The 26,562-nt window shown below is 39.9% G+C and overlaps 1 protein-coding gene across 1 annotated transcript in view; it reads right to left on the bottom strand.

Annotated features, from left to right (window-relative positions):
• Positions 1-26,562, bottom strand: part of LOC100929206 (cytochrome P450 4F22) — a 52,203-nt gene that overhangs the window by 3,407 nt on the left and 22,234 nt on the right. The window contains exons 2-10 of the mRNA XM_031947939.1: positions 24,778-25,000; positions 15,518-15,662; positions 10,148-10,201; positions 9,848-9,975; positions 9,356-9,477; positions 8,494-8,761; positions 7,855-7,921; positions 6,335-6,464; positions 5,381-5,514 (exon numbers count right to left, since the gene is read on the bottom strand). Coding sequence (XP_031803799.1) covers positions 5,381-5,514; positions 6,335-6,464; positions 7,855-7,921; positions 8,494-8,761; positions 9,356-9,477; positions 9,848-9,975; positions 10,148-10,201; positions 15,518-15,662; positions 24,778-24,999 — 1,270 coding nt within the window. The 5' untranslated portion in view covers position 25,000. The remainder of the gene's footprint in view (positions 1-5,380; positions 5,515-6,334; positions 6,465-7,854; positions 7,922-8,493; positions 8,762-9,355; positions 9,478-9,847; positions 9,976-10,147; positions 10,202-15,517; positions 15,663-24,777; positions 25,001-26,562) is intronic.

Here is a 26,562-nt window from a genome sequence, read left to right as displayed (position 1 = left end):
TTATTTTATTCTGTGGACAATTGGGAGCCACTGGATCTGATTAAGCAGATGGGAACATGGTCAGATCTGTGCTTTAGGAAAACCACTTTGGCAGGAAGGTGGAAGATGGACTGGACTGGGGAGAGATGAGACAGAAAGGTCAGTGGGAGGCTATTGCAATGAACTAGGCCAGAGGTGATGAAAGTCTGAACTAAGATGACAACTGTGTGAGAAGAGAGAAAGGATCAGATAAGAGAAATGTTAAAAAGGTGGAAATGGCAAGATCTGACAACTAAATAGATATGTGAAGTGAGGCATGATGAGGAGTCCAGGATTAACACTAAGGTTATGAACCTAGTAGACTTGAAAGATGATGCTACCTTTGACAGAAATAGGGAAGTTGGGAGGAAAGGAAGGTTGGGGAGGAAAGGTCATGAGTTTTATTTTGAAAGTGCTGAATTTGAGATATCTCAATCTACAGGGAATCCAGTCTGAAATACCCAATAGGCAGTCAGTAATACAGAGCTAAAGCTTGGAGGAGAGAGCCATCATCTGCACAGAAATGATAACAAACCGATGGAGGTTGGTGAGATCATCAAGTGTAAGAATGTATAAAGAAAAGAAGGAAGGAAACAAGAATTTATTAAGTGCTGCCTATGTACTGGGCATTGTTCTAATCACTTTACAAATTATCTCATTAAATCCTCATAGCAACCTTGGAGATAGATGCTATTATTATACCCATTTCACAGGTGAGGAAACTGAAACACCTAAGAGTTTATATGTTTTATTTGGGGTCACACAGCAAATATGTCTTTAAGGTGGGATTTGAACTCAGATTTTCCTGATTCCCAGCTTAGTGGTCTCTCTGGAGAAGGTCCAGGATAGAGCCATGGGCAGTACTCACAATTAGTGGGTGCAATAGGTAGATAAACCATGAAAAGGAGACTGAGAAGGAGTTAAACAGGTAGGAGGAGAACCAGGAGAGAGCAGTGCCACAAAAAACAAAAAGGACACAGTATCCAGGACATGGGTGAACAGATGTATTACATGTGGCAGAGGGGATGACTAAGAAAGACCATCAGATTTGACAATTAAATCAAGCAACCAGTTGGTGACGAGGGAGGAAGAGTAGGCTATGTGGGAGCTATCTACACACAAAGAGAGAACCCATGACAGGTGAAAAGATTAACGAGAAAATGATATGGAACGAAAGGCAAGAGAAGAGGATCTAGGAGAGAACCCTGAGTTTCTTCCCAAGGTTAGGAGACTGGGCATGAAGAGTAAAGGATTTATAATTTTCATACTGATTGATATGGTATATGTAAGGAATATACTAATAATTTAGATTTCTCAGCTCTCCCATTTCACCAGCAGATTCTGGCTTGGGAGTCAAAGCAACCGAAAGTAATCAATCAATTCTTGACAATGCTCTCAAAATCACTGCATTCCTTTGCCTGTGAACATTAAGTGAAGCAAATTGAAGACTGTACAACCTGTTCCCATCACAGAACTCTGATTCTGTGCCCTGTTAGTAATCAGGACTATCCCCCAAAGACTTTAAACAATCAGTTTAAGACCTTTTCCCACAGGATTCAAGAACACCTCTATTGTCCAGCATTCATGGGCTTGCTGTGAGAAACCTCTCAAGCCCTGGAAATGATTGTATTATAATCCCCCTTCTCCCTCCCTTCCCACTCGTGATTTATGGATGTAATCTTTGCCTTTACTGCAGCAGGGAGAACTGCAGATTTGCAAACCACATTCCTCACTCTAAAATTAATTAAATTAAGCTGATATTTGATTGCTGGTGCTCCAGTCTCTGTCCTACTCTGTTTCACCTCTGGTCATCTTCAGGTTAGAGACCAGTCCAGTAAAATTCTGTTAACAGAATTCAGCAAAGGAAATTAAAAAGGAATAGACAGTAAGACAGCGAGAGGAATTAACAGAAAGCAGTATCACTAAAACCTAGGGAACAGAGAAGTTCCAGGAGCGTTTGATATCAACAGCATATGCAGATGTCCAAAAAAAAAAAAAATGATGACAGAAAAAAATCGTTTGATCTGGCAATTAGATCACCATGAACCTTGAAAAGAGCAGTTTTAATTGAGTAATGCACTTAAAAACAGATAACAAGAGGATAAGAAATGAGTAAGTTATAATTGGGGAGAAAGGAAGACAGAGAATCAGAGAGAAAGAGGAAGAGACACAGAGAGACAGAGAGAAAGAGCGAGAGAGAGACAGAGAGACAGAGACAGAAAGACAAAGAGAGACAGAGACAGAGAGAGACAGAGAGAAAGAGAGAGAGAGGGAGAGAGAAAGAGAGAGAGACAGACAGACAGACAGAGAAACAGAGACAGAGAGAGACAGACAGAGAAACAGAGACAGAGAGAGACAGACAGAGAGAGACAGAGACAGAGAGAGACGGAGAGACAGAGAGAGAGAGAGGGAGAGAGACAGAGAGACAGAGAGAGAGGGAGACAGAGAGAGAGAAACAGACAGAGAGAAACAGAGAGAGACAGAAAGAGACAGAGAGACAGAGACAGAGAGAGGGAGAGAGACAGAGACAGAGAGACAGAGACAGAGAGACAGAGACAGAGAGAGAGAGAGGGAGAGAGAGAGAGAGAGAGAGAGAGAGAGAGAGAGAGAGAGAGAGAGAGAAACACTTCTGCATGAAGGAAGCCTATGCATGTTTATAAGCACCAAGGAATGAATCATTACAAAGAAAAATCTCATGACTAGAGAGGGGAAATGGAAAGAGCACTTATAATTGGGAAAATGGAAGCTACAAAGAAGTTGATTTCTATTCAGTAGAAGGAAAAATATTCTAACTGTAAATATCCAAAAGGAAAATGGTGTATCAGCAGATCCCTATCATCGAAGGTCTTTAAGCAAAGGTTGGATGTCACGGCTTTGTAGTGGATGTTTGTAGTGGGTAATGCTGCTCAGGGGTCATGTAATGAAACCAAAGGCAGCGCTGAGCTTGAAATCAAGAGGATTCATCTTCCTAAGTTCAAAACTGGCCTCAAACACTTATTAGCTGTGTGACCCTGGGCAAGTCACTTCATCCTGTTTGCCTCAGTTTCCTCTCCTGTAAGATGAGCTGGAGAAAAAAATTTCAGAGAGAGACAGGGAGAGACAGTGAGAGAGAGAGACAAGAAAACCTCAAAATGGGGTCATAGAGTCGGGTAGGATGAACAACAACTAATAAGATCAAAGGTCTTATCTTCTGCCATTTGTTCCTCCACACTAAGCAACTTGGTCTCACTGATTCCTATCCATGCCATTTTCCTTTCTATGTCTGACCATACTGCTCCTCTTGCCCAAGATGCCTTCACTGCTCTTCACTATCCAAATCCTTCCCATCCTACAGGGACCACCTCAAGGCCCACTTCCTCCATGAAACACCAGCTTTGCCTGTGATAAATAGGGCTTCTGCTCCTTCCATCCTCATTCTACTGAAAGTGATCAAAGGTCACCAGTAACCTACTGATCCTTAAGTCCAGTGGCCTTGCTTTAGGTGTCATCTCCTCTTCCTTGACCTGTGGACACTCTTCTGTTTCTCCTCATCTCTAATTCTTTGTCTCCTTCATCTTCTTCTCACCTCCTCAATGTGGGTGTTTCTCGAGGGACTATGGCCTTTTCCTCCACCTCCTCATCCTTATCCATCTTCCACACACACTTGGGTAGATCCAAGGTTGCATTTATCCCACTCATATTCTCCACTTCAGAGGGAATCTAAATTTGATCAATCTCACACCTACACACTACTTTACACCTTTTCTTTGTGGCCCTCTGGACTTCTATAACCTTAGTCTACTCCTCCCCATTATTAGCTTTTTTATAAAAATAGTCAAATCCTGTATGTGCACGAATGTTTGTGGCAGCCCTCTTTGTAGTGGCTAGAAACTGGAAACTGAATGGATGCCCATCAGTTGGAGAATGGCTGAATAAATTGTGGTATATGAATATTATGGAATATTATTGTTCTGTAAGAAATGACCAACAGGATGATTTCAGAAAGGCCTGGAGAGACTTACACGAACTGATGCTGAGTGAAACAAGCAGGACCAGGAGATCATTATATACTTCAACAACAATACTATATGATGACCAGTTCTGATGGACCTGGCCATCCTCAGCAAGGAGATCAACCAAATCATCTCCAATGGAGCAGTAATGAATTGAACCAGCTATGCCCAGAGAAAGAACTCTGGGTGATGACTAAAAACCATTACATTGAACTCCCAATCCCTATATTTATGCCCACCTGCATTTTTGATTTCCTTCACAAGCTAATTGTACAATATTTCAGAGTCTGATTCTTTTTGTACAGCAATAACGTTTTTGGTCATGTATACTTATTGTGTATCTAATTTATATTTTAATATATTAAACATCTACTGGTCATCCTGCCATCTAGGGGAGGGGGTGGGGGGTAAGAGGTGAAAAATTGGAACAAGAGGTTTGGCACTTGTTAATGCTGTAAAGTTACTCATGCATATAACCTGTAAATAAAAGGCTATTAAATAAAAAAAAAATAAAAATAGTCAAATAACCTCCCTTCAGTTCCTCCTTCATGCCACTGCCACAATAATCTTCCTAACAAAGAGCTTTAGTGGTGACCCTCCTCTGTTCCAAATCTTCAGTGGCTCCCTATTACCACCCGGAAATAGTTCAGATTCTTCTGTCTGACATTCAAGGCTCTCCAAAGCCTGGTGCCTCCTTACCTTTGCATCCTTTTCTCCTATTACTCACCTCCAAACTTTTTATTCTTTAGCCAAACTGAACAACTCTGCCCTATTCCATGCATATCTTCTATACTCTCCTATCTCTGTGCTTTTGTTTAAGTTCTCCTAATCCTAGAATGCCCTCATTTTCTTTCTTTTATTGTTACCATTCTACCCATCCTTCAAAGATCACTCAAATGTCATCTCCTCCAAGAAGTCTTCTCCCAAAGATTAACAACTTTCCTCCTCAGGCTTTACATGACATTTCATTTTATACTCTCTAGTGTCTTTATGTAATATTGTATAATCTATTGTATAATCTAGTTTATGTTTATGGGTCTGGGCCCTTAATAAACTGTAAGCCCTATTAGGATCAGAACAGTGTCTTTTCTGTGGACAGGACTCGGCACACAGTAAGCATTTAAAAATGTTTGTGGGATTAAGTAGCACTTCAAATGGCACCCGTTATCCAAAGTTCACTTTGACATTTATCTTATCTTGCCATGGATGGTTCTTTACCTATTTCTACCTCCCCTCTGAGTATCATAAAGAACATAATGCTAGGTTCCTCATCCAGTTTCTGGATCTAGTTGGGCACAGAGTTGGCTCTCACAAAATCCTGACTTGAACAGGATCACTGGGGAGAATTCTTCTAGGGCTCAGATTGGTACCTTTGGGGATGATACACCCATCAGGCAGCTTGATGTCCTCAGTGCAACGGCGTGAAATGAGGGTGACAGGAGGAAAGATGCGGAGGCTCTCCTTGATGCACATGGTGATGAAGGGCATCTGGGCCAGATCATCCCTGGGGAGAAGCCAGATACATGATTTTTTTATCTCAGGTCCTCCAGCTAAATAGTAAGGACCCCAGGACCAGCTCAGCCACTGACTCAAGGTGTGACTACAATTGTGTTACTTTTTTTCTCTGAGACAACCTTAGAGTTTCCATCTTTATGATCCGTTCCAACTTTAACAACTTGAATAGACAACACTGCTTCTCATTCCCATCCCACAGTGTCTCAGTCCCCCTCCCTCATCACACTATTGCTATATTGGCTTTAAGGAATCAAGAGAAAACTATCTCAGATCCAGGATCACATTTTCCCTTCAAGGCTTTCATTTCTCTGGGAATATAAGCTCATCTAGTCTAAAGGGACTGTCTCCTGGGCAAGGCATCATTTGAATACAGAACAAAAGCAGAAAAATAGCCTTAGTGACTGAGCCAATAAGTAAATATAATAAAAAAGACTTTAAAATGTTACCAAAACAGCACACTGCTTCATTCCTCTTCCCACCTCAGCTCTCTGAGCTCAGACAATCTGGGCCCACCCAACTCCTTCCTTTCAATGACTATTGTCAAACAACTTCTCTCTCTGGCTGACTCTGTGTTCTATCTCCCCCATCCCAACCCATCCCTGAGAGAAATTCCAGGAGAGCTGCCAGGAGGAAATCCAAGAGGGATGCTGGAGGCAACAATTAGAAGGACTCTCCATACCCCCTCCTGCCACAACCTGCCATTTCACTTGCAAAGACTAGCAAGTCTATAGTCACCTCCTCAGTGTGATCTCTTCTTGGTGGATGTGTCAGACTAAGAGAAGAAGCTCAGGGAAGCATCCAGCACTCACCACTCAATCTCGTCTGTGTCCCTCCCTTTCATGATCTCCTGGATCTCCTCTCGGCACTTTTCCTGATATTCAGGGTGTCGGGCCAAGTTAAATAACACCCAAGAGAGGCCACTGGATGTGGTGTCATGTCCTGTGGGAGTGAGAAGGGAGGGAAGATGAGAAAAGAAAGAACAAAGTCATGGGATTAAAAAAAAATCTCTACCCCTTTCTCACGGATGCCATTGGTGCAAGGCAGCCTTAACACTATCCACTGTCCATTTGCTTCCTGGGTACCCAATTTTCTGCCAGAGTGAATGAGAAGGCAACTAACAGCCCGATAAGTCACCTTATCCAACAGCAGTGAGAGCACTGAACTACCCAAGAAGGAAACAAAGGCAAATCTTGAGTCACAAAGAATGATATTCAGGCCCTTTCTCTGTAACAACCCTCACTCCTCACCTCTAGGAAAATCCTTTCTTCTCTCCTCCCTTCATGTCTCTCCTCCCTTCCCTTCTCTTTTCTTTCCCTTCCCTTTCCTTCTCTAATCCCCTTCTTACTCTCCTCACCACTAGTTGGCTATATCCCTGTGGGCAAATTGCACTAGGCCTAAGATACACCCCCAGTAAAATAAAAAAATAAATTAGGAATTCCAGGAAATCCCATTTAGAGAAGTGTAATGGGTATTGCCAAATTAGAAGACCTAGGTTTAAATCTGGGCACTGATGCCTACCAGCCAGTCGGCCTTCGGCAAGTCATAGGATCACAGGATCATCTCATTGAGCCTCTCAGCCTCAGTTTTCTCATCTGTAAAATGGGGAGAATAATCTTTCTACCAGTCCGAAGGGCAGGGGGAAATTGTAAAGAAAATAACCATAACCATTCACATCGATTTAGCACTTATTTGGGAAGCTTCACAAAGCATTCTACAAAAGTGCTTATTTAATCATTACAATTACTGTGAGAAATAGGTGCTAAAAAAAAAAAACCAAAAAAAAACAGGCTCAGATTTGTCAAGATTGAACAGGTAAGAAGTATTTGTGGTGGTCTTAGTACCCAGGTCTTCCTGCCTTCTAGTCCCGTACTCTATCCACTGAACCACACTGCCTCTCAGAGTCCAAAGTACACTATGTACCTTAAATGAGATAGACATGTAAGCTATTGGGTTGTGGGTTTTTTAATGTGGAAAGATTAAGACATCCTGAAAAGAAAGCATTTTATGCACCCAAATATTGTTAGGGAAAAACTATAATTTAGATTTAAATGAGGCCAGAGGCAGGCCCAGAAAGATCCTGGAATATCCTCAGTAGAACCTGCAACCCATGAACCACCTGAATGCTTAACTAATCTGTCCTAAACAGAACTTCACAATCTTCTTGCCTTAGGCTCAAAATGACTCTGAGACTGGGGTCGAACATCTGTCTGGGGTCTAATCACCCTCTGACCGACCTAGGAACTCTGAATACATGTCTTCTAGTATGCCTTTCAGCTGGGATCCTCTTCCTTGACTTTTCCAACCCCACTTCCCTTCCTAGGGTTCTCACCCTCAAACATGAAGGTATCTGCCTCTGCTCGGATGTCTTCATCTGATAGCTGCTTCCCATCTTCATCCTGAAAGGGATTGCAGTTGGGAATGATGGACCTTGCCTCTACCTATAAGAGGTAAAGGCCAGGAGAAGACACCTGGCTCACCCTCCAGACTCCCAGGGAAGGGAAGGTTGTAGATGGCACGTGCTGCCCCGTGCCACGTTGAGGAACAGCAGAGAGGAAGGAAGTAGGAATAGACCCCAAGCAATTGTTCAGTCACTGTGTTTCAGGCTGTGAGCTGATGCGAAAATAAAGGCAAAGCAGCCCCTGACTTCAAGCAGATTAGAGTCTAATGGAGGACAAAGTGCACAAGGAAGGGAGAAGTAGCATGGAAGGACAGCAAGAAGAGGGAGAAGAAGAGGAAAAAGGGGGAAGAGAAGAGAAGAGGAATTTGGAAGAAAAGAAAAAGGGAAGGGAAAGAAAACCGAGAGGAAGGGAAAGGGAAGAGAGGCAAGGAGGAAGATGAGGAGAAAGAGAAAGGATTTGCTAGGGGGTGATGAGTGAGGGGTGGTTCAGAGAACTGGCATAAAGTCAAAGTCAGGCTTTGGCCATGACTCCAGCCCTTCCTCACCCCACCCTCGTCCTCCTTTGCTCACCTTGGCCAGCAACAGCACATCAATGAAGTCCAAGGTCTTGCCCTGCTTGGACTTGAGCCAGGCCTCTGCCCCCTGTTTGTTGAGAGCCTGCCGCCTCTCCTGTATGACCTCACTGGTGAAGTGATGCACAATATCACAAGCCTCCTTAAAGCGCCGCCCATCTGCAGTCCGGTAGTAGATGAAGTCCAGATGGTGGTGGATCCGGTACTGGCGCTTCACCACCAGGGCACTCAGCTCAATAATGGCTGTGATGTAGTCACTCATCTTCCTGCAGGGCAGAGGAAGCACCAAGTTACTTGTGGGTAACAGCAGCCTCAAGGGGGTGAGGGGGGCCATAGACAGAGAATTGGTCACTCTACCCTAAACCTATTTTAACTTGTGGATTAGAATCATGGAATATAGAAACTCAATGCTGGGAAGGCCCCTAGAAACCCAGAATGCTAGAGACTAGGAGGGACCTTAGAACATGGAATGTCAGAGCTGGAAGTTTCCTTAGATTTCAGGATGTCAGAGCTGGGAGGACCCTTGGATCCTGGAATGCCAGAGGAACATGGAACTTCAGACTGGGAGGGACCTTAGAACATGGAAGGTCAAAGGTGAGAGGGACCATTTGGGAGAGGTTGGATTAAATGACTTTTAAGGTCCCTTCCTGCTGTAGAGTCATATATGATCCTATTTTCTTCCTTCGTTGTAGAGGGGGAGAGGTAGGAAAAAAGCAACTTTGCATTCACATCTAAAGAGAACCCTGAAGAGGTAGGGTAACATTCAGATAGCTGGTTATTTCCTTCCCCTCTCAGTCCTCATTTCCAATCATGGCTGGCCCAGGACAACGGAGACTAGAAGCTAACTACTAACTACTCACTCCTGGCAGTCACTGTTATAGCTGAAAACACATTTCTGCAAGCTGTCCAAGGTCATGAGGCTGACATGCTCAAACATATCCAAGGAGGCCGTGGTCCCAGCAACCAAACGATTCCACTTGGCCTGCCCGAGAGAAAGGTGATATCATCAGTAAGGGATGGTCTGCTTCCTGCCAACAACAGTGCCCAAGCCCAAGGGCAGCAAGCCAAAGCATAACAGTATCCACTGAGACCCCGAAAGGATGAAAGGGATAGAACACAAGAGAGCAGGAAGACGAGATCTGAAGGAAGGGATCACAGAGTTTCAATTGAGAACTGAAAGGGACCTTAAAAAGAAAGCATCCAGTTCAACCCTGCCCCGTTTTACAAAGTAGGAAACTGCAGCTCAAAAAGGTGAAGTGACTACCCACAGGGCAGAGCCAAGATTTGAATGTAGGTCTTTAGGCTTCAACTCCAACCCTCCATTACTCCCAGGGAACAGGAAGAAGACTTACATGCATGATATCTGTGCATTGGTTGTAGATCTTCATGTAGGGCTTGAGGATATCAAAGTGAAAAGCCGGGGTTAACATGCGCCGATGACGGCTCCATTTATCTCCTTTGCTCAGCAGCAGCCCGTCTCCTGTCAGAGAGGGATGGAAACATTCTAGTTTCAAGCAATTCAGTGCCCCTGCCACCATCTTGAATCGGGAAGATGTTAACATATCTGTCCCTCCCCTAAAACCCATTATTGCCCACCTCCCTGCTCAATCACCTTCTCCTGAGTCAGAGACCTAATTCCGACTTCTACTCACCCAGCCAGGGTGTCAGGAAACCATAGAAGAGTTTGTCCTTTGGAGCAACGGCAGCTATGGGGAAAGAATAGGAGTGATTCTGTCATAGGTCTGTGATCACAATCCTGTGATTCCCCAATCCCCATCTTCAGTGGACATGTGGCCTCTGCCAGCTCTGCTTGGGTAGGTCCCCCTTCTTTGACAACAGCCTCCGCATCCATCTCCAGATTGATTCCCTCAATCCTTCTTCTCAACAACAACAAAATCCTTGCCCTTAAATCCAAGCTGATAGTTTGTCTCATATCACTAGCAAGTCTTAAAATTCAGTTAAATTTTTGGATCACAAGATGGAGTATATGGAAGGGCATCAGAAATTATATATTGATTTTTATCAGTGGAGTGGATGTAACGGTGAACAGTGACTATTAAAATTCTGAAGTATCATTTTAGTCATATTTTTCTGATAAGAAAAATAGCATTTTTATTTTAAATAAAATAATGTAACTCAATGAATCTTTGGTGGAGGAAAAAAGTATCCGACTGTGGTGTCGTTTTAGGAAAGTGTTTTGTTTTTTCAAAGGAAGGTAAAAAGATGTTTTAGATTTTCATTTAATGCTTGCAGTAACTAACAGGAGCCCATAGAGTTGCTTCCTCTCCTTCCAGTGCTGATGGTAACATCAAATGTACCTTTAGTCTGGCCCCAGGACATGGGACCACCAGCAGTAAAGAATAATGGGCAGATGCATAAAAGCTATTTGGAACCATGCCTCCAAAGTCACTAAACCTTTGACCCAGTGATACCACAACCAGGCCAATATTCCCAAAGACATCAAAGAAAGAGAAAAATGGCCTAAATGTACCACAATAGTTATGGCAGCCCTTTAAATAGTTTATATTTATAGCAGCTCTGTTGTGGTAGCAAAAAACCTAGAAACTAAGGGGATGCCCATTGACTAGAGAATAGCTAACTAATAATGGTCTGTGCATATAATGAAACATGGTTATTCTGTAGGAAAGAATGAAAGAGGCAGTTTCAGAGAAAACTGAAAAGACTTGTATGAATCAATGTAGAATGAAGGAGGAAAAATTAAGATAATGTTTGTAAAATGCTTGACAAAACCTTGAAGTGTTGTTTGCTAGTCATTATTATTACATACCATGTACTGTGCTAGTTGCTAAAACCATGAGTATAAAGAAATAAATAATTTTTACTGAAAAGAAACTTATCTCATAAGGGGAAGTATGGGGAGAGATAAAAAGAGAGATGCATAAATGATATGGATTCATTTTACATAAATATGCAATGTACATAATGTAGAGTGCTAAATCTATGATCCTGACCTCTTTGAGATTCAGTTTACCCATTTATAAAGTAAGGATTTGATCCTAGAGTCAATAGGAAACCATGGAAGTTGACTGAATAAAGAAATGACCTGTTTTAACAATTCTTAAGAAAAATTACTTTTTGTAGCAGTAGTACATAGGATAGACTGGGTAGATAAGTAGTACAGTGGATAGAGCACTAGATCTGGAATTAGGAAAATTCAGCCTTCTGAATTCAAATCTGACCTCAGCCACTTACTAGATCTGTGCCCCTGCACAAGTCACCTAACCCTATTTGCCTCAGTTTCCTCATCTGTAAAATAATCAGGAGAAGGAAATGGCAAAACATCCTAGTATCTTTGCCAAGAAAATTCCAAATGAGATTATAAAAAGTTAAAAATGATTGAACAACAACAGGATAAACTGGAATGGGGAGAGGCTTGAGGCTGGGAGACCAGTTAGGAAGTTGTTGCAATAGTGTAAGTGAGAGGTGAGGAGAGCCTGAACTAGGGTGGTGATTGTAAGAATAGAGAGAAGGCATCAGATGCAAGAGATATCATAGAAGTGGAAATGGCAAGATTTTTTTGAACCCAATTGTAGGACTTTATATTTACCCCTATTAAATTTTATTACAAGTTTCAAAATTCTCACCTCTCTGCTCTATCTAGGACCTTACTTAAGTGGCTCAGAGATCTGGGACCCATATTTCTAGCAGAATGGGATAATTTTATCTCTGAGATTTTCTATCCTGACTTTGTCATCCACTATCTCTCATTGTTGTTATTATTATTTTACATACTATGTACTGTGCTAGTTGCCGAAATCATAAGTATAAAGAATGAAATAATCTCCACTGGAAAGAAACTTATATCATAGTAGGTGAAACCATAAGGAAAAAAAGAAAGATATGCATAAATGACATGCACGTGCATAATTTATATGTATATATGCATTATATATAATGTATGTTATATATGCAGTTGTACATAATGAAGAGTGCTAAATCTATGATTCTATGATCTCTCCAAGACTCAATTTACCCATTTGTAAAATAGGGATTATGCATTTTATATATATGCATACACACTAGCAAACAGTTGAGTGAATCAGAATTTCTGCATATCATGACCTTTATGGCCAGGATCATCAAGGATTTTTTGTTTGTTTGTTTTATGGCTCCCTTTGGGGTGGCCATAGTGAAGCCTAGGAATTCCTTCTAAGAATAATATTTTGTTGCCTATATTCCATAATTGAAGCCAGTGCTAAATTTTAGTTAAAGCTTAGTGAAAAAGAAAGATTTTGTTTTCCCTCCATCCAAGTTCACAAACATCTTTAAATCTATAGACCTTGTGAACTTCAGATTAAAATGTCTTCATTCAAGTCATTGATGAAAATGTTAAACAAACATAGATCCTTGGGGCACTTCACTAAAGGATTTTTTTCAAGTTCAGGAATATGATGCCTCCTGCTGTCATATATATTTGTATATGTATATGGTCCTAAAGACAATCCAATATAAGAACATACCAAAAAAATCAGAACAAAGCTAGAGAAGACCTTTCCCAATGAGTTGAGAAAATATACCTTGTCTGAAGATTATGGTGTTATAGTTCCAGTTTGATTAGTGTCTGTCCTGGATCGGGATAAAACCTGAGCTGAACCTGAGGGTGAGGCTTTGGATGGATGGCCCCACAATAGGCCTAAGGCACTGTGCTCAGAAACCCGCGACTGAACACCTATTCTTCAGTGCTACTCCCTGAGGTGACTCATTGGGACCTCAAGCAGTTCCACCCAACGGATCGCTTTGGTCCTGGATTGCTCCATCACTTTGGGAATATATTCATCCTAACACACCCAGTCCCACTGACTCAATGGTGAGACACAAATATAAAAAAGCTCAAGCCTTCAGTTGATGGAAGCAATGAGTATAGAGGAACAATGTCTTGACCATAGAAGGTGCTTAATAATTGCTTGGTAAACCCAACTCTAGTAGTGATTTAATCTGTGATCTTGGACAAAGTTTATCATCTTTCTGAGCCTCATCAGAGATGAGATAGATCGATAGATAGATGGATAGATAGATAGATCAGAATGAAGATAGAATTCCTTGCTAGCTACTTTCTCTATAGTGGGGGAATGGGGGTACAATTGAACTAGAATGAAGCAAGTACAAAATAAACACAACATAATTTCCAAGAAAGGAGAAGCAAAACAAAGAAAAGCTTTTCCAAGAACATGAATCTTGAGCTGAACCTCCAAGGGATCTAGCTCCTCCTAAAATGTGGGATACCAGATCTATGAAATAGGAAGCAAATGAGTAGACTATTCAAGTCAAGCCCAAAAGAAGGAAGGGAGTTTTTTCTCAATAATGTGATTGAACAACGTGGGACAAAAACTTGGGCAACAACTGTCCATTGAGACACTTCCTGTGGCCTGGCCCAGAACTTCTAGTGGGTGGGAAGGCCCTAGGAACGGAGGCCCCTGAAGCTCACAGTCTACTCTGCCAGCAGGGTTCAAGGTCAATTCAACTTCACAATAGAATCTTCTCTGGCACTTACATATTAACCACAAAGTAGGAAGGAGGTGGAGTGAAGAGATAAGAGGAAAGGGGGAGTAGTATAGCAATATCAGGAGTTTGGGCAATAGGGCAATCCTGTCTCCTTCCTTTCTCTTTGCCACCTTCAGAGAAATGGGAAATTATCTCCAATGAATCACATCAGACTCTTAAGCACAAAATGAGCCAGAACCCTGAAATATGTCCTACAGGTCCTATTCACCGCTATTAAAGTTCCAGCTGCTCCCTCAGCATAACAACATAACATCTTCATGGGATGATAGATTAAGACTTGGGAAAAACCTGAAAGACCATCCTATTAGAGAAATTCAAATCCTACTTTCCATACTTATTAGAGTGACTCTGTGCCTATGTCTTTTCTAAAAGGAGGGGAGTTATATGGATAACCTTTTAGCCCCTTAGAGCACTAACACGATGATCCTATGATTTCTCTGAGATTCACTTTTCCCATCTATAAAATAGAGATAATCAGACTCATGCTAGCTACCTTCAAAGAATTGCCATGAAAAAAGCACTTGGAAAAATATAAAGCACTAGAAAAAAGGTTTCTAATCCAGGATATATGAATAAATTTCAGTAAGTCTATGAACTTGGATGGAGAAAACATATATATATTCTTTTTTAAATTTTATTTTTAATTTATGAAATATAATAAGCATTTCAATAGCATAATATAATAAAAAAAAAGATAGTTGCACATGAAAAATGCAAATCTACTATGCAAAACTTACTATTCCTTTCAAATATTCAATAAAATTATCATGTAAATTTCTTTTTTTTTTTCCTTCCCATCCTCCTAACCTTTGTCCTAGAGATAGCTACCAGTGGATCAATTGAGGATATGGCTAAACAAGTTATGGTATATTATTGTGATAGAATATTACTGAATTGATAAGTTTATCAACTTAGATAAGATCATCTAAGATGATCTTAGAAAAACATGGAAAAGCCTGCATGAAATAATGAAAAACAAAATGAACAAGCCCAAGAGGACATCGTATACAGTAGCAATAGTAAATATAAAAGACATATGAATAAAGATGCTATCTGCATCAAGAGAAAGAAGTGATAAATAAAAGTATAGAATCACTTTTTTATTATAGCTTTTTATTGACAAAACATATACAAGGGTAATTTTTCAACACTGACCCTTGAAAAAACTTGTATAGAATTATTTTAAATGCATACATGTATATATATGTGTGTGTGTCTATCTTTATTTAATAGAATTTGGGTTTTTTGTGCCCCTTTGTGTTTTATTTTATGCATTTGAAGATATTCTGAGAGGAGGTCCATGGATTTCATTAGACTGACTGTCAAAGGGTACTGATGAAGAAAAGATGAAGAATGTCTGCACTAAAGAAATCTGAATTTGTCATAGAAAATATAAAAGGAAGAAACAGCAAAACTAAAGAATTAAAAGAGCAGGACCCCTCCATATCCTATCCCCAGCCCTGGTCCTGAGTTTGCTGGAAGAGAGCAGTTGCACTTACCTGAAGCTCCCAGGAGGGGTTTGATGTAGTCAGGGTGCACCAGGACCAGCAGGGGCAGGAAAGGCCCTATCCAGACAAGGACAATATGGTGCATTGTGTTGAGGACCTGCATTTCGTCTCGGAGGCCGCTCTCATTGGGCAGGTACTGAAATCAATCACACAGATGGCCACCAGTTCCCCTAGGCCTCAGGGCTCAGGGGAGTGGGATAACTAGCATTCCCACCATTCCCCCCTCCCCACCTCATTCCAGCTCATAGGAGAAGCATTGACTTAAACCAGACCTTGGAGAACATTCAATCCTCCCATCCAATTCCATACACTTGAGCGTCTAGTTTCTTACCAAGGTGGCCCATTGGACAGCCTAGAACCAGGAAGACTTGAGTTCAAATTCAGCCTCATACATTTACTATCAAAGTGACCATAGGCAAGTCACTTATTTGCTCAGGTTCTTCAATTGTAAAATGAAGATAATAATAGTACCTACTTTCCAGAATTGTAAGGATCAAGTAAAGTAAAATTTGAAAAGTGCTTAGCACAATGACTGACACATAATAGGAGTCTGAAAAATGCTTGTTTCTTTTCTTTCTATTAACCTTCCTTGAATACTTCCAAGGAACTGGGAGCTCACCACAGAACCATGACAACTAGTGGAAATGTAGAACTGGGAAGGACCTTAGAGATTGTCTTAAAGCCTCTCTGCAACTCATTCCATTAAGTTTAGGCGTTAGAAAGTACTTATTTAAGTGTCATCTACAACCAGAGGGAGAACTAGGGAGAGTGAATATGACTCAAAACATAGTATTTTCATCTTTTTTGTTGGTTATTTATTTGCTTTTTTTCTCTCATTTTTTTTCACTTTTGAGCTGATTTTTCTTGTGCATCATAACGAATATGGTAATGTGTTTAGAATAATTTCACATGTTTAACTTATATCAGATTGCTTGATTATTGTGGAGGGAGAGAGAAAAAAAATTTGGAATACAAGGCTTTGTAAAGGTGAATATCGAAAACTATCTTTGCATATATTTGGAAAAATAAAATATCATATTAAAAAAATACTTACTTGACTGTGATTGATGATTAAAAAACAGAATCTGATGTCAGAGGATTTGAATGCAGATCTTATCTGGTATTCTGACTACAAATGTGATTTCTAGTCACTCAATTTCCCCTTTTCTGAACCTTTTTATTGCAACCCTAGATCTCCTTGGTAACTTTTACCCACTGAGGCTATAAAGAATGTTTATCCTCTCTTCTATGAGACAATCCTATAAATATTTTAGGACAGGTCTCATGTCTCCTCCCTGACCTCCAGGCTAAACCTGATCCAAGTCTTCCTTATTGGCCCCTCATACACAGAGAACATCCTAGTATGAGAATGCCCTCCACAAAAGAGGTCTACAACTATCTGTACCCTAGTAGAAAAGAGAAGTTATTTGGGATGTTTGCCTAAATTCCACAAGTAATTAGCATCAAAAGTGGGATTTGAATCCAGCTTTTCCTCTCTCCAAACTTAGCACTCTATCCTCTATACTACCTGTTTTTCATATTTGTATTTCCAGTATTCTGCCATGCCATTGCCAATATAAGTTTATTAAATTGAAGATTTACATACTTCTCATCACAGTTGCTCTCTTCTGAGGACTCATGTATGGAAGACACTCCTCTCTGATCTTTTAGAATCCATAATTTCCTTCAAAGTTCAACCACCATCTATTTTGGGTTTATCCATAATATTCACATTGTTTCTCAGGGTTAGAATATAAATTTCTTTAGAGAATTCATTTTTTGTTTCTGTCTTCCTAATCTCTAGCACAGTTTCTTGCACATAATAGATACTTAATAAATGTTTGCTACCTGATGATCAACGTCTCTTACTAAAATGTAACATGCAGAACTGACATAATAGTAAAGACTTTACAATACAAAGAACTAATGAGGATGGTTGAATCTAATCACCTTTGATTTGGCTCCTCATACCAGCTGATAATGACTTCAATCAGGCTCTTGTTCATGCTTCTTTTATTCTATATTACACATACTTCAGGAACTAATTAATTAATCCACATGGCCCCATCCCTACACAAATAACAGACAGCAGTCCTTCCATGTCTTAATGCAAAAATGTCAAATCAAATAGAAAGGTGGCCACCAAACCACAAATAAAGCTTCTGTGGTGCATATTGACTCAATTACCATATATTAACATTACCTAGGTTTTATTGTTTTTATTTAATTTGTTAAATATTTCCCAATTACATTCCAATCTGGTTTCTGCCAATAAGTAATATGAGCTAATATTGCACATTTGACACTTGTGCCTAAAGGAACATAAGTCAATGGAGCCGAAAAATGATCATTAAGTAGATAACTTCCTAGAGACAATGTACTCTGAATTCAGCTTATCCTACCTTCAGACAACTGATATACAGGCCATCTCCCAGACCATCCTCAAAGGCTTTCTAGGTTGGAAGAATCTTCTAGCACTTTATCTCAGCTACATAACTATGAGAAACAGTGTCTCCTCTAAATAAAAATGAAACATCAAAGTAAGATTTTAGGGGATTTTCCTCCTATGTTGTTTTGTATTATATTTATGTAAGTCTCCATTTCCCCTATTACAAGGGGCCATGTGGATTAATTATGGAAGAACATTGAGTTTAGAGATATAGAACTTTAATCCAAATCTGGGGTCTGTCATTTACTCTCCCTGTGACTTTGGACAAGCCTCAATTTCCTTGTCTGTAAAAATAAATGGATTGGAATAAATGACCTTTAAAAAGAGTTATTATTCTATGATATTATGATCTCTGAAGCATTTAAACACTGTTCATCCCCTACATGATGTGGTGAATAAAGCACTGTATCCAGAGGCAGGAGAGTTTAAATCCAGATTGTGCTACTTAATAGCAGTATCATTTTATGTCATTTAAATTCTGTCTGCCTCAGTGTCCTCATCTGTAAAAATATTAATAGCACTTGCCTCCAGATCAAATGGGGCATTTGTCTAGCCTATAACAGGCACTTAATAAATGCTTGCTTCCTTCTCCCAGACTTTAGTTCAGTGCTCTATTTATAATAGGTATTTAATATTTCTCGAATTAAATTAATACTGAAATATTCAAATAAATCTGTGATTTCATCAGTTACAACCCTTCCATGCCTGCCCTTCCTGTGGAACTCTGATTTAAAAACTGGCCACAGGAGAGCCATCAGATGTGGAAAAGATCTTTATTTTCCCTCAACATTGTCAGAATGCCAGCAGAACACTCTAGCTTTCCAACTGTCATCCTCTGCTTTTGCCACATGACCAATCCACACCTCTTCCTGTCACCCAATTTCTTCTTAATGTCCTTTACTCCAGTTCTTCTCTGGAGTTCCTCACTAGTCATATAGCAGCTTGCCTTTTGGGTGATACCCATCTTATGCTTTTTGGGATACTGGTGTCCTACATCTTATTGTCAAATAGTAATATTGTCAATATATAAGAATGAAAACATCATTCTTTGCTTTTTGTAACTTGGGGCTCAAGCCTGGGCATTTGCATGATTTTCTTGGAAAAAGAACTGTTTTTTCTTGGTTTCAAAGGGTACTAGATATTTTGAGTCTTCTTCAAAGAAATCACTTGAGAAAGAAAAAGACTTTGGGAAGAAACCCCAGCATTTCCCCTATTTCCAGCTTTCCACATTAGAGACTTTGGAGAATTTCCCCTTGAGTGAGATTGGAGACTTTTACTTGAGTTAAAATATCTCACCTCCCAGGAGAGTTCATTCATTCTGTGTATTGTCTTATATGTTCTAATCTGTATAACATCTCTGGTTTTTTGTTTGCTATTGTCTTTGACAAATGAGTTTATTCTCTATTCATTCCTTTGATGTTGTGTAACTAGCATGTGGTGGGAGGTGTGCCAAGTCTTTGGATATAGCTTGAGGAACTCTTTTCTGATTAAGAGATGGAAATCAAGAAAATGGTGTGAAGCTAAAAAAAAATTTTCCCTAGTTTAGCATTATTTAAAGGGGCAGACATATCCATGCCTGCCCTACAACATATATCCATATATGGATATATATCCATGCTTCCCTACAGTTGAGCTTTTTTCCCTCACTCTATTTTTTTCTACTTAATAGTATTTTATTTTTCCAGTTACATATAAAGATTTTCAACATTCATTTCAACATTTAAACAAAATTTTGAATTCCAAATTTTTCTCTTTTCTTCCCTTCTATTTTCCATTTCTAAGAGTAAGCAATCTGATATAGGTTATCCATATACAATCATGTTAAATGTATTTCTACGTTAGTTGTGTTGTGAAAGAAGAATCAAAAGGGAAAACCATAAGAAAGAAAGAAAAGAAAAAAAAGTTAAAATAGTATGCTTCAATCTATGTTCAGGCTCCATAGTTCTTTTTTTAGATGTGGACAGAATTTTGGATTTATCTTGGATCATTTTATTATATACAGCTGCATCTTTGACAAATTCATGTGAACATAACATATACTACACGAGACCCTTCCTCTCCAAAAACAACAACAAAACAACAACCAAAAAAATCTCAGTGTGTGTGTGCATGTGCATGTGCACATGGGAAGTTTGAGATCCATAAAAGATACTTGCAATTTCCTGAAAACAATTCAACTTCTCTCCTTCACCTACTCCTCTTTTTCAATTCTGGACCCAGATAATCATTTGCCTATACTATCTGACCAGGAGATAGATAGATAGATAGATAGATAAATGATAGATAGCTAGGTAGATAGATAGATATACACATACATATGTTCTATAAGGTATCCATCCAAATACATATTGAAATGAGGACAATAGATGCTCTTTCACATTTTGTTTTGTTTTGATCTTTGTTGATGGACAGACTTCAAAATCCATTGAGTGAGCAGTTAAAAATCTCTTCCAGGAAATGACAATTTCCTGGTATTTGATGCCATTAACCACAAGGTTATTAGCAAATAGGAAGACGTTGTAAAGGATATCACCACCTATAGATAATTTTGTGCCAGATCACCTTTATCACCTTTGATGAGCATATCTCCCTTCTATACCTCACCTGATATTTATAAGAGCACCTTGGACAACATAATTTTTTGTTGTTACATCTTTGAAGGAAACCTCAATGATTTTAATATGTGGATGGGAAGTGCCTTGTTAGATTATTGTTGTTTTTTAAGCCTCTAAGGCAATTCTGCTGAATTAAGTGCTTTTTAAAAATCAACAAGCAATACAAACAATGGAATTTTATGTTCTCTATATCTCTCAGATAATTATAAGATAGTAAAAATGTTGTCTATCATTGTTTATTGCTTTTGAAACTTATTGAGAATGCCTTTGATTTATTTATAGATAATTCTCTTAAAGATTTTGGATAGGTGGAAGAGTAGGCACACAAATCAACAATTATTGCCTTTTTTTAAAATTCTTAATGTCCAAGAGACAAAATATAACAGCCTCAACTCCCAAGGAGTTTACATTCATAGACTTGTAGATGCACAGCTGGAAAGGGCCTTAGAGGTCATCTAGTTCAGTTCCTTTATCATAGCTGATTATATGTCTTTTCAATCTAATGAGGAAATGCGGGTAGGAACTGAGTCATGTTTCACTTTTGTAACTCTACCGCCTCTCACAATTTACTTTAGCCAGTCTGTTTATTAAGCTTTTGTTCATATAAAAAAATTTTATTAAATATTTTTAAGTGCTTATTAATGTACTGGGCATTTTGCACATCATGTTTAATAAAATGTATTGAACGGAACTAGAATTTTCTCCACAAGACCAAAACTCCCATCTGTTCCCTAAGAAAATCACTGGCACCTACTTAATTAATGTTGAATTGAAAAAATGATAATAATGGTTCCTGCTTACTAAACTATAAGCTTTTTGAGGACAGGAAACTATTTCTTAAACACCTGACATCCTCCATATTTTGCTTGGTGCTTTACACAAAGTATATAAACATTTGTTGAATGAAAAAAGTCCCTAACCATTAGAAAGATCAAAGTGACTGGCTTATCTTGACAGTCTCTGCAGCATAAAATTATCATTGATAATGTCAAGATATCATTCCTATAGAGTTTACAAGGTTTTTGTAACAGAATCAGGAACTTGGAGCTAGAAGAACTTCAGAGACCATCTAAGTCAACTCCTTCATTTTATAGACAGGGGAACAAGAGCAGAAGGAGGTGAGTTGAGGTGACTGAGTCTCTGATATGGGATTTAAACAAGAAACTCAGAAAATAACAATAAAAAAGGATCTGAGACTTGGGGATATGTCTGGTCAACACAGCTGAGTTTGGCATCCCTCGAAAATGGAAGATCCTTCGATCTTCTCCTCAACCATCAAACCCTCACACTGTCTTGAGATGAAAATTTCTAAGCTGTTTCCCAACCTCAACTACCCCCAAAGATTCTTGTTTGTTGATTCTTCAGGATTGGCCATGGAGTGCTTGCACTTCACTCAAGAACCTCTAGAAATCTGCTCTTTCCTGGAGTTCTTTCAAGTTGTCTGGTTAACACAATTGTCTTAGGAGAACTGCTTTCCCTGACTTTTGTTGATTTCCACTGATCTACATTCCCTCTGATGCAATATATATATATATATATATATATATATATATATATATATATATATATATATTTTTTTTGTGGAGGAAATCTGGAGAACGAAAATCTTTCTGACCTACTCCACCATCTTCCCAGAATCCTCTCTTCCAATTGTCAGCTAATAGGTTCTCCTCATCCCTTCCCTTCTTTTCCCAAATCATACAAAGTATGATGTAGAAGAAACAGTGCTGAATTGGGGGTCAGACAGTGTTGATTTGAATTCTAGGTTTGTTACATGTGTATCCCTGGATAAATCATTTGACTTGAAACTGTAAAGCTAAAATCGAACTCTCCCATTCTGCTGCCATCTGTGTGAGCTTATTCCATTGAACTGAATTAGACAGGATGTTTCAATAAACTGGAACTTTTCCAAATGAGATAGAATTATCAGCACTCTTCCTTCCTGCCCCATTCCCATGCTTCATTAAATGTAGAGAAATGTATAGTCCTTTAACAGACTAGAAAGCAGGGAACTCTTCCACCAGGAGGGGTCAGAGCAGGCCATGTGAAGGAGCTGCTCCCCTGAAGTTGATCCTTAAAGAAAGAGATGAATTTTGATAGGCAGAGATAAGGAGGAAAGTGTCCTCCCAACTTAGGAAGTGGTACATCCCTGTGCTTTACAGGGACACATTTTGTAGAAAAAAAGGATGAGATGAGGTTACAAGGTAAAGTAGTGCCAGATTGCAGAAGGTCTTGAGGGCCGGACTAAAAAGGAAATAATAAGAAGTAGGATTTTGAACAAAAGAGGGTCATGATAGGTCTGTGTCTGGCAGGGTAGGAAGAGAAGTCTGCCAGTAAGGGAAAGAGAAGTTGAAGAGAGATTGAGAAGAGAGGTTCCAAGCAACCCACTTACAAAGGAACAGGTCACTGGAAAGAGCCTATACATGATCAGTCTTGAGGTGTGGGTCCTCACTGACCAGGAGAAGGCAAAGGAATTTCAGAAGCATATCCACCTGTAGCTCTAGCCCCCAGAATATGGTGACATAATGGTTAACAGCTCCAAGCTCTAATAACCTGTCATTATAACTTTCATCATCAGTACATCATTCATCACTTACTAAAGCATGTGTACATTTTATTAAAATGCCCTCTATAATGAATATCAATAACATAATAATGATTTGCCTTGGCTGTCTGCCTTCTGGAATACTGCCTAGCCACTTCCAGGCAGCTGGCCATGGTGAAGTCTGAGCTAGTCTCCTGCATTCCTTCCCCTAAGAAGATATCCTCTCCTTGATTCAGACCAGCCCCCAATTCAGTCCTTTCCCCCTCTGGGGCCCTTGAGACCAGCCAACAAAGCTAGTTTTTAAGCCAGCCTTTAAGGAATAACAAGCCCATGGTGTTTCCAACTCATTCAGTCTAGTGCCAAAGCCTGTGACCCCTAACGATCAATCAACAAGCATTAATTATGCCCTTACTATACATATCAAACACTACGCTTAAGGACATTAGAGTTACAGAGACATAAGTAAAACAAGCCCTATTTTCAGTAGTTTACATATGGACATATTTAAGTATTTACCTAATGTATAAAGAATGAGGGAGAAAAATCATCTGTGAAGGGAGAGCCCTTGCAGTTGGGAGGAGGAGGGGGGAGTGGATTTCAAAACAGTTTCCTAATTACTTTATCAGGCATCATAGAATGTCAGGCATGGATGGAACCTTAAAGATTATGCAGTCCCACCCCCTTCTCACTTTACAGGGCAGAAAACCAAGGCCCACAGGAAGAGATTTGCCCAACATCAGGTCAGTATAAGGTTAACGAAAGAACTGGTTTTTTCCAAAGGGGTGGTCTGGATCTGTTATTTCACTTGTGTCCTGAACTCAGGGTGGGTAATTTCTCTGCAGGAATGCACCTCAACAACTGTTCTTCCTCTTTGATATTAGAGTTTCCTGGGGCACTGAGAGTCTTTCCAGAAATCATAAAGCCAGTAGGTGTCAGCAGTGGGATTTGAAACCCACCCACATCCTCTTCCCATTTCTCCCTTCCCCATTCCAAGATGAACTATCATCTCTTATGAAAGGTCACAGGGCAATAAACTTATAATTAGAAGGGGTCCAAGAAGGCACCTAGTCCAACTCATCATTTTACAAATGAGGAAACTGAGGTCCAAAGAGATTAAATGTCTTTCCAAAAGATAAGGGGAGAGATGGGATTTGAACTCAGTTCTTCCGGCTCCAAATGCAATGAATGTTATTTTTTTTTTCCCCCCACTCTATTATTATCATCCTTACCTCCTGCACTTCTGCTAAAAGGGAAAAGAAGGATAGGGAGTGTCTCACCCTAGACCAGTGGTTCTCAAACTTTTGTTCTCAGTGTCTTTGCACTCTTAAAAGTTATTTAGGATCTGTCCAAAGAGTTGTTCTTTATATGGGCTATATTTATAGATATTTATCATATGAGAAATAAAAAACTCCTTTTGAATTTGTGGACCCTCTGAAAAGGTTTCAGGGACTCCAGAATTTTGGGGGCCACGCTTTGAAAACCACTGCCCTAGACTATACTGGTCAAGGTAGTGCCATAGCAATAAAGCCTTATTATTATTATTATAGTAGGTTTAAGATGTGGGTGAATTCCAAAAGATGCATCTGGCTAGCCTTTTTCTGGACAGGCTGCCCCCCTTCCCTACCCCAGGACCAGCACTCACCATACCCAAATGGCCCAAGAGCCAGTTCCTCCGGGGAGGCTGAGGGAAGCATCGTAATCGTTGGCAGGTGGTGTAAAACTGATGGCATATCTGGAAGATCTTCAGGAGGAGGCGGAAGAAGAAGAAAAGCAGGGACAGGAGCAGGGCAGAGATGACATAGGTGCGGAAGGAGGTCTTCTCCAGTCTCAGCACCCTCAGTACTTGATCTGTGATGGGCAACATCCTGGAGGAAAGACACGTGCAAGAAAAAAATTAGCAGGCGTGAACATTAGTGAAATACAGCTTGGTGATTAAACCTGAACAAGAGAACTCCAATGCTCCTTCCCTCGCCTTCCCCACCAAGAGCACTGAACAATATGGATTGCACACATTTCCAATGGCTCCCCAGGGCACACACAGCTCTCTACCTCCAGAAATTTGTTTGCAATTACTTCGAGGAAACCTGGCATAGAAGTTAGAGAGCTGGTCTCAGAGCCAGAAAAGACCTAGCTTAAAGTCTCCCCTTGGACACAAACTGACTATGTGACCCTAGCCAAGTTAATTAACCTCTTAATGTTCCCGGCAATTCTTAGATCTACACAGAGAAAATGCTGCCCAGCATTGGTGGGAATGGTTTCCTCACCTGGGGGTTCTCCAGGCCAGTAGCTCTCAAAGTATGGGGGTTTGAAACCCTTTACATAAGGACCACAAGATTAAGACTATTTTAATAATAATGCTAAGACATTTTGATTTCTAATATGGTAAATATCAATATAAACCCTGAAGAATCAAAAATTCTTTGGAATAATTTTTAATATTTAAAAGAAATTGTTATGAAATAATTTTTAAGAGTGTTCCTGAGACCAAAAAGATTTTTGACTGCTGCCCTGGACCCCATAAAATCCCTGATCCAGTCCCTGCATCTCCTATATTTTGCATTTACTTTTTTGGATACATTTCCTATTCTCTTCCAATCCTTTCCCATAGATTTTAAGCTCTTGGTGGGCGGGGACCGTTTTTTTGTGTGTGTCCTGAACCTTATACAATTATAGGAACTAAATAGATGTTTATTAAATTTCATTTCGTTGAGATGACCCGGACTCCTTGGCTTGGTGTTTTAAGCTACTCACATTCTGGCCTCAACCTACTTCTCTACTTTTAGCTCCCACTACTCTACTGTATGAACCCGACACTATAGCCTCTGGACCGCTGCCTAGCCACATCCAGGCAGTCGGCCAGGTTCAGACTCCTACATCTGCTTTCTGAACTCCATAGGACACAGACCAGAGCCTTCAAACCCAAACTTCTCTAGGGTCTCGGGAGGACAGCCAGTATGGCTAATCTTGTAGTTAAGATGCTTCAAATCCTACAAGATATGGAGATAGCCTGGTGTGTTCCCATGTGTGAACAATCCATTCTCTCCTGAAATCCCTCTCAATGAGCCTTTTCTCACTCCCACTCTCTGCCCCCTAAATATCTTTCCCTCAAAAAAGTTTTGTCCAACCTTCAAAGCTCAGATCCAGTCCTACTTCTTAACTAATTCTTTCCCCAACAAGAAGAGACTTATTTCTTTGGAATTCTCAAAGCCTTTACTTTCTCTTTCATGCACTGGCCACAGAAATCAATAAAAGCTGACAAGATGCAGATAGCACTTTAAGATTTTACAAACACTTGGCATGTTTATTTTATTCGATTCTTTACAACCTTTAAGGAGATAAATATTAAAGTTATTATTCCCCATCTTACAACTGAAGAAATCAAGACTCCAAGAATTTAAATGACTTGTCCATGAGCAAGCAGCTAGTT

Source organism: Sarcophilus harrisii, chromosome 1 (assembly GCF_902635505.1).
Source record: "Sarcophilus harrisii chromosome 1, mSarHar1.11, whole genome shotgun sequence".
Classification (NCBI taxonomy): Eukaryota; Metazoa; Chordata; class Mammalia; order Dasyuromorphia; family Dasyuridae; genus Sarcophilus; species Sarcophilus harrisii.
The sequence above is the reverse complement of the archived record's forward strand: the minus strand, read 5'-3'. Positions and strand labels throughout refer to the sequence as shown.